Source organism: Hippoglossus hippoglossus, chromosome 7 (genome assembly GCF_009819705.1).
Source record: "Hippoglossus hippoglossus isolate fHipHip1 chromosome 7, fHipHip1.pri, whole genome shotgun sequence".
Lineage (NCBI taxonomy): Eukaryota > Metazoa > Chordata > Actinopteri > Pleuronectiformes > Pleuronectidae > Hippoglossus > Hippoglossus hippoglossus.
This window is the reverse complement of record NC_047157.1, coordinates 13,268,381-13,277,336: the sequence shown is the minus strand read 5'-3', so window position 1 is coordinate 13,277,336 and position 8,956 is coordinate 13,268,381. Positions and strand designations below refer to the sequence as shown.

Genomic DNA, 8,956 nt, shown 5'->3' with positions numbered 1-8,956 from the left:
CTTTAGCATTGAGAGAGCCTTTTTCAACATTTTCATTGATATTAATTGATGGTTCCTGATGAAAAAATCTGACATGTTTAAGGGGACTGGTGTTTGTGGTAGGTAATTTGGTGCAAATCCAAATAAAACCTGATCTGGTGAATTTCAATATGGTTTCATAACCAGACTGTCGGGCCTTGGCGGCTGCAATTCCACTTATGTCTTCTGATATTGTGTTTTAGTCATGCACACATCTCAATTACTAGATACACTGATTGAACAATATGCCCGGTTTGCTCAACTTTTTCCACCTTTGCTCCCATGAGGATTTTTTTTTGGATTTGGTTTAGGTTCTTTTGTTGGCTTGTGGCTTTCAGCTTGATTTGTGTTTACAATGTGTTCATATTCATATATATGTGTGTGTGTGTAACATTCCCATAATAACCACTATGTCTTTCTCCTTCAAATGCTTACCCTGCACAGTGTGTATACATGTGTATTTGTTCTATTCCTTGTATATAAGTTAATTTCAATAAAAGTGATTTGGTGGATAGCTATTACATAAACACCTGTCTCAGGGGAAGCAGCTCTACACAACATGAAAGATGTGTGTGTGTGTGTGTGTGTGTGTGTTGGTGTGTGTGTTGGTGTGTGTGTTGGTGTGTTGGTGTGTGTGTTGGTGTGTGTGTGTGTGTGTGTGTGTGTGTCAGTCAGTGCACCCTGGATGTTCTACGACGGTCCGTGAACGCGTCGGACTGCACACCGTGAGCAGCGCTGATTGAGCAGCAGAGCGGCGGCGGTGACGACGGCCATCTTAGAGCTACCGCGGTAACAGACACTCATCTTCTGGATTTTATTCTTCTGGCCCAGAGACACGCTCCGCCTGACTGACGGGGGAAGAAGAAGGAGAAGGAGAAGCAGAAGGCCGCCTCTTACTTCACCGCGGTTGAACTCCAAGTCGGGATGCGGTTCCGAGGGAATACACGATTTGCCTCCGCTGTCGGACTGGTCCTCGGACTATTATGTGCGGTGGAAGCAGCTAAAGGTAACTAAGCTGGGATTTGTGTCCCGTTGTGTGAGTGTGCGTGTCTGTACGTGTCGGACATGTCCTCTCGGTGCTCTCTGCGCGTCTAGCGGTTCTTCGGACGATGGAGGAGGGAGGGAGAGGCGTTAGCCAGCCGGGCGGTGCGGTCCGGAGAGATGCGTGTTGCAGGAACCTGCTCGGGGATGGTCCGCTCCGCAGCCGCAGCGGAGGGATGGAGGTATCCCGCCGGCAGCAGCAAGTGCATCCCGCGATGCTGCGTCCGTTTGACCCTTTAAACCCCCCAGAGCCACGTATAACACTCTAAACACATATTCCATCTATGTGTTGAGATTCCATCCTAATAAAGTGGGCTACTTTGGAGATAACATCAAGGCCACGGAACGACCCCCTTCTGTCATCCGCATCCAGTCTATTTTTAGACCGCTCGTTTCTTGTGGCTTCTTATTTCTTAAGATTCATATTCGTCCCCTTCTACCTAGTTTATCACAATTTTTCCTTCTTAACTTGTTTAACCATCTCGTTTTAAAAGGTAATTATCTGAATTCATGGCGAGTGATGATGTGTTTATTTATCCCCCCCCCCCATTTTAGATCCAGTGCCATCAGAGCTGGCAGGTTTATGCTTCCATCACTAGGCCTAATGCTTTCTTTGGCATCGCTGCGGTCGCACCGGGATGGAGCTCGGTTGGCTACGCATTGCAGATCCTCTTCGCATGCTCCCGTTTTGTCGGCGGATTTAAAAATTCATGTGGTGTGATTACACACTTAAGTAAAAAAATTAATGAAAATCTATAACTAGGTCTGGGCCCAATCATGATCACATACATGTACATATAATTTTTTTTTTTTTCAAGAGATAGAAATGCATCTGTCCTCTTCATTTGCAATGTCACCCATGGACACGCTGAGGAGGAACATGCCTTTATCTGCAGCAGGGTGGTCCACCTCCCTCCTCACAGCAGCTCCCTGCACAAGACATGAAGCCATCCCTCACTGCATGAATTTACACACCCAAACTCCACCGACTCCCCAGTGTGATCTTCCTGTGTGTCAGGGTGTGTAAAGGTGCATATTAGTCACTGGCCATATCAGCATGTCTGGGCAGCTCCCATTGCCGGAGGCTTGTGTGTGTTGCCTTATTTTTCACGTTACACCCATTTTATGCCCCATGAACAATATAAGGACCATGGAAGGGTTGTTGGCTCCATAAATGTCGGCAAAGGGGCTTTTAATACAGCCATATTTTTTTCCCGTTGCCATGTCAAGCAGCTGAGAATGCCCAGCACCATGAGTCTGCCATTACACCAGTAACTTCATTTCCTTTTTCATCAATCAAAAGGAAAAGGCCTACAGCAGTTAGTCCTGGGTAGTGTGGAAAGGTGTTTTATGTGTGTGTTTGCAAAGTTCACCTGCTGGCTCTCCTGCTCTTATCAGCAAAGGGAGGCCTGTGAAATCACCATCTTGGTGAGGGCTTATCTTTTATTAACCAAAGGTCACTCGTGTATTTCATGAGCCACCTCTTGTCACCTGCAGGCCAGCTAATGCGTTTTCATTGCTTGTTTTGGATTTCTTCCTTTAACAACAGCCACCTTTAAGCCAACAAGAGGGCAAAGACTCAGGTTTTCTATCCTTAGCGGTTCTTGTTCCCGAATCCTCTAGTTTGGATCACTGCAAATGATTTGACGTCATCATTCAGGCGAAGTTACAACCAACCCTCAGGCAAACCTTGAAGGTTCAGTGGGGGGAAAAACACGTTTTGTTACACATCAAACTTCTTGCAGCCACCCTGTGATTCACTATACTACCAGCAAGGAAATACCAGTGTGAGGGTCACTGGGGCAAACACAGATGTTTGTGGCAGGTCTATTGAAATGTCAGCACATTTCAGGTGTGTGCTGTCCACTTCCGTTTAATGATTTTTAATATTTTTAATCAAAACTTCACATTATGGTGTTTGCCACTTGGTTTGAACGTCTCGTCCGCGTGATCCGTGTCTTCTTCTGTAACCACGAGCAGCTGCTGCGTGTCCCTGTGTTGGAGAGTTAAATGTTCGGTCTGCTGAGATGCATGAGCCTCTCCTGTGCACACACAGCCAGACAAAAGAAAAGCTGGCGGATTGGAAGTTTCTTGGCTCATTCATCATCGAATTAAGTAATTGTAGTTGAACAAATTGGATGGCCTGCTTTCTGTGGTGCTGAGTTAACATATGCGCAGTACTCACATGGCTAGGATAAAGTACATATTACAGGTCAGGTGTTTCCTCCCAGGCCTCCTCTCATCCTGCATTAGTTGGAGGAGCCTGCCATTGATTTACTTAAAATTTCATATAGTTAATGCTAGGGTAATGTATTGAGGTCAATATATTTCTTTTTGAAGTCTAATTAATCGTCTGGATGTTCGTTCCTGATCCCTTCACATCACTTAATTATTCAGTTTATCCCATTGTAAAGTCTAATGAGTTAAGACATGCAGGGAAATATTGTACACATGGTATTTATTCATACAAAGATGCTCTATATCATATTTCTTTTACACCAAAAGTGTATTAAATAATTGTGAATTTGGCATCATTACATTTTTCTGTTAAATCAGCTAATTCATACATTTTACAGTAAATTTCCACTAAAGTCTTCACAGGCTTTTCTACCCTTACACGTAGTCATCAGCACTGTCACTCTATAAACAACATTGATATCAGCATTAAAAGCCATTATAAATTGAAACCTTTTGTGGGACTTATGAAACTCATCCAAAACTGCATATGTCATCCTGAGATGTAATGGTAAACAGAAACTGTTTGAATCTCCCCTGCAGCTCTAGTTATACTGTTGTAATCCATCATCCAGCATCACTTTACAGACTTGTTTACACTCAGAAATAATAAATATTAACAGGGGGGTGGTTATTGACTGATAACTAAACATCTTTCACTCAGGTCTTTATCAGCTGGTTAAACAAATAGTAAAATGTCAGCTGTTGTCAGTGTGTCACTCGACGTGGTTTTGATTGATGGGACTGAATTTATTTGATGTTCAGTGATCTGCTCCACATATCAGTCCTTGAACACAGATGTGACTACAAAGACCTCTGTGAGCACACATCTTTGCTGAAACAGCACAAGGCTAAATAAGTGCAACTTTAATCCTGATTGGCTGATGGCAGCCATGACTTTTAAAGAATACGTAGATCCTTCATGGGGACATTATGGATTTGTATCAGGGTGAATTTTAGGCCAGACTGACTGAGTTATGGCCATTTATTTAATTTTATTCTTGAGTACAAACTACAAGCAAAAGTCATCAGTTTCTGCAGGATCAGAATTGCCCTCAAGACATTGGCAGATATTGGAATGACAAACAACCGGTTAACTTTTTATCAGGCTCAGCCAAGTATGCATTCAAATTTGGATGAGCTGTAAAAATGTGTAGGAGGAATGGATAAAATGGAGGTAAATTAGTCAACCTACAAATGAGACCAATACTCATAGTTTTGTCCCATGCAGGGAATCTGATGAGAGAATATACCTCTTAACCTTACGGTACGTTCTTGACGATCGTCAAAGTGTCTTGTAAATCAGCATGGTGGCGCTGTTCACAGTTAAACCTTATCACTTACTCTTTGGGTGATGGACAAAGGTTGCACCAAATTTCACTTAAATATGTTTTTTATTTGTTGAGACACACCGCTGTCTAACCTCCCGGACTGAGGTAAAGAGGGAACCTTGCATTCTTATTTAAGTAGGCTTTAAAATTGTTTACTATTTCCGTGGACTATGATAAGATCTATTACATTTACCCTTTATTTCCCGAAATAACAGTTTGCTTGCCCTAGATGAAGGGCCTGTTCCTACAAGTTAACTGTTACATATTTGCAGTATTTATTCAGACATTCTGCAGAGGAACAAAAGGGCTTTTAGACCCAGACTTTGGGGTCGGGATCTTGACTAAATACGTCACAATGTGTTCACTGTTCACAGGATCGTGTCTCAAGCCCCTCAAGAATGTGTGTATGAGATAATCCTCAGAAAGCGCTAAGTTGTTGAAGTATTTCGATTTGGTAATTTGCCACTTGCGCGAAAGTCAGGCCATGAGAATTCTGGAACTGATTTGGGTCGGTGGTGACTTTCCTATCAGCGGTGCCTTCACTCGCTGAATGGAGTCAGTGAACTGTCAAGAATGGGTCATTCAGTTGTGAATATTAAGTTGTGCCAAATGACTGGGAATTTGTGTCAGCTAACAAGAAAGGAGTTTAAATTTGCATGAATCTGTAGTGTTGATGTTTAACAACTTCAACTGCAGAGCATAGGGTCACGGGTTATATTTTATAGAATGATAAGAATTTGTTAAAAATCTGGTAAAAATGTTTTACTTTTATATCTGGTGAAGATAATAGGCCACACAAATATATAAGAAATATCATTTTCCTCGTTAGTCTTAAATGGAATGCCTCAACTCTGAAAGTAATTTGTGTTCATCTCATTGTGTTATTCTGGGATTTAAAAACCGTAATAAAATGTACAGGTTGTAATTCCACCCATATCTGCTGCTTATGCGGCTGTGCTACCTCCTCCCTTGAGTCCCATTGCCTCCAGCTGAAAAATTGCAACTGGAGTTATTCACAATTGGGCGTGTTAACATTAAGCTCCATGGGAAACAGGTAACCAGAGAGCACATTACCTGCTGCAACTCAGCTACACCGGAGCGCCTGTTCAGAGCTGTTGCCGTCTCACTCTCACTTCTTCACTCTCACTGGCCCTTTTGTGTCGCTCGCACAGAGAGGTGATTGAGTTGCATTCAAGGCCTCTGCGGCTCCCAACCCCCTCTTTAATGCAGCGCTACGGTCATCCAGGGTGTGTTCGGTCTCTGCGTTGAAGACAAACAAATGTTGTTGCCTGGCAGGGAAACTGAGAGACTCTCCTGTGTGAGCTGGGTGTTTGGGGAGTGAGGGGCCCTTGAGGTCTGGGCTTCATTTAAGAGACTTCAAGGCTTCCCAGAACAGTCCACAGTCTGTGATTGTGGTGGCTTGTGTCAACAAGCTCAGGAGCTTGTAAGGCAAGAAAAACAGAGAAGTGTGTCCACAGTTTCAGACTGTGAGCAGATTGTCCATTGATGCTTCTTGGTCCATGGAGTTAAGAGTCACCAGGATAAATGAATCCAGTGCTTGACTCAAATCTGCATGCATTGCACACCTGCGCCTATTCAGCTGCAGTGTCTGTGTCACTGCTGGATATTTCTGTCTGACTTCAGTAAAGCCCTTATCAGACATGAACTGTGGGTAAAGTCTGGAAAATTGGGTCTGGACTTAACCCGGACTTTGCCTTTCACACATGCACAATGCAGCTGGAGGATCTCTGCACAGACGTGTTCCAAATCCTCCGCATTATTCAGGTGAGAGGTGGTGCAACTGGGTGCAGCAGGCAAAGGCAGGAAGTAACGTATTAACTCCGCTGTGGAGAGCACTCGAATTTCTTGAAGACACACAGACACCAGTGTCCGCTCTTATCTCCATAAACTCTCTTGACACATTTGCCAATGTCTTCTACGTGCATGTATGAGACCGCTTTTTAACCAGGATATATTTGTTTTCCATTTGTTTTTTTCATTTTCACATCTGTTGGTTTTGGAAACGTCATCAACATCATCTGAAAGCACACACCTGTCTGCCAGGAGAACCCTGCTTCTGGAAAATACAGATTTATTGGATAGTTAAATAAATCAGTCCTTATCTGGAATTGTCTACTGCTCACTTACTCTGAGGCAGTTTCTGCAAGTGGTGTGTTTGGCTTCTTCCTCTGTATTTGTTTTCACAGTTTAAGCGGATCAAATGTTCAAATCTTCTTACTGGGACCACCTCAAGCTCTGACTATCACAGAGCACAGACACACTCTTCTCTTCTGTTCCGTGTACTGCTGCAGCTGATGGGACAAATATGAATATCAACCTGGCAACAGAGTCTTTATTTAGTCTCCAGCAATATTAAGACAGACTGCAGACTCTGCTTATAGGCCACACTACCACTTATGTTGCCCGTGATTGGCACGTTTGGCTAATTTATTCATAATAATGGGTAATCAGTCTTTCAAACATTCAAATCAAACACCAACCAAACACTGGATATTTAATTTGCTTATTAAAGTTTAACTACATTCACTCGCTGCTTAGTATATCATTTACAATATGTAACATTCTTACATTTTACATGTCTTTAGTTGACATACAGTTTATCTCAGTTTGCAGTATGGTAGCTCATTAGTTTTTACTCAATAATGTAATCTGAAATCTCTAAGAAAGGATTTCAGTTACAGGTAAGGGGCTGTTGTATGATTATTGTACTAGTTGTGTTTTGCTCAGTGTTCAACCAGACTTATAATGGAGTGTAGTAGAGCTTCACATTTGCATGTAATCAAAGAAGATGAAGGCTTGCAGGTTCATCGGTTGTCAAATGTAAAATAAGAGCTGAGTCAATAAAACAGCGCCTCACAACGCGTCTCAGGCACTGACACTTGGCTGCAACATTATCATTACACAACAAGCACTCAGAGATTCACAAGCATTATCAGGTTATAAATTATTTCGCAGACTGATCATCTGCTGCAGTGATGCTGCTGCAATCTGGACAGCTGTGGTGGTTTCCTCTGCTTCTCCCAGGGTGACCAGTAGCCTGTGAACACATCACGTATTGGTGAAGTGTTGGGGAGGCAGAATGATTATATTCCTCCTTCATGAAGACGAGACATCACAGCAGTGTTATGGAGGGAGAGCGCATGTACAGGTGTCCTATTGAACCTCAGGATTACCACAGGCCATTGTAGCCCTTACATTCTCGCAGGAAGCATTTCATCACGGTTAATAGGTCAAACTGTGTAGCTGAGGCTTCAATAAAAGAGCTAGGCAACCATAAAGGGGCTTTGTCTTTGTGTCCATGTGAATGGTCAATATGTTTCCCCTTTCTTTCGGAAGTCATGAAAGAATCAGCGATGGCATCCCACTGTTCAATAGGTGCCTCAATCCTCAAAGATTGCCTTGAAGTTTGATATTGTTGTTGTTGGACTGTTGTTTCTATTTGAGATGGTGCTGAGCTGAGTAGAACCTTATTGGGCCTTTCTATACAAGACCATTATTGTTCTGTGGTTTAATTAGTTGAAAGGAAAGCTCAAAAGTTGCAGTGGTGGTTACAACTAACAACAAATGGCTTCACATCAGAGACTGCTAATCTACTGAAAATGGTGCATCGTTCTCTGCACCTTAAAGATCAGGAAAGTGCCTGTGATTCATTTAAGGGGGGATAGCTGCTAGCTATTTGGTCTCACTGTAGTATTGCAATGTTATTGATCCAATAATGGTCTTGACTGTTTCATTGAGGCCTGAAACTCCAGTTATCGATCATGACTCCAAGCAGGACTGCAGCTAACAGTACTCTTCATCATTGTTTTCTGTCAGTTTGTAAAATTGTCTTAAACGGTAAAAATGCCTGTTATATTTCCTGAGAACCCCAGTTGACGTCTTTGAATGTCTAGTTTTGTCAACAGTTAGAGTTAACTGTCATGTCTGAAAAAGAAAAACAACAAATTGTCATATTTAGAGGATGAGCAAATGTTTGGTACCTTTTAAAAACAATGACTACACAATATGATAAATGCACATTCATACATGTATATTCGGTACATCTAACTAAATTGTATTTTAGTTCAGGCTCCACAAGTTTAATGTGCAAAATATACAGCTCAGTATCATGGTTCCATCATCCTGATACAAATCTGGATCACTTCAGAATCATTAAACCCCTATTATCAATCTCCAATAAATGCATATATGTCCCTTGTAATCCCTGGAACAAACAAGGTGCCTATGCAACAACAACAACAAAACACCAGGAACATCTGGTTTAAAGAGTGCACAGTACAGGTGGCAGAGACACAGAGCTGATCAGTGAA

General features: G+C 42.4%; 1 protein-coding gene across 6 annotated transcripts in view; it reads left to right on the top strand.

Annotated features, from left to right (window-relative positions):
- The first annotated feature begins 717 nt into the window (after positions 1-717).
- clstn1 (calsyntenin 1) overlaps positions 718-8,956 on the top strand; it is a 34,205-nt gene continuing 25,966 nt past the window's right edge. For 5 of the 6 annotated variants that reach the window (XM_034589804.1, XM_034589802.1, XM_034589803.1 and 2 more), the window contains exon 1: positions 726-1,024. In XM_034589804.1, the coding sequence (XP_034445695.1) occupies positions 943-1,024 (82 nt within the window). In that variant the 5' untranslated portion in view covers positions 726-942. Of the gene's footprint in view, positions 1,025-8,956 lie in introns of all 6 variants that reach the window. The other variant, XM_034589805.1, reaches the window with a different exon arrangement.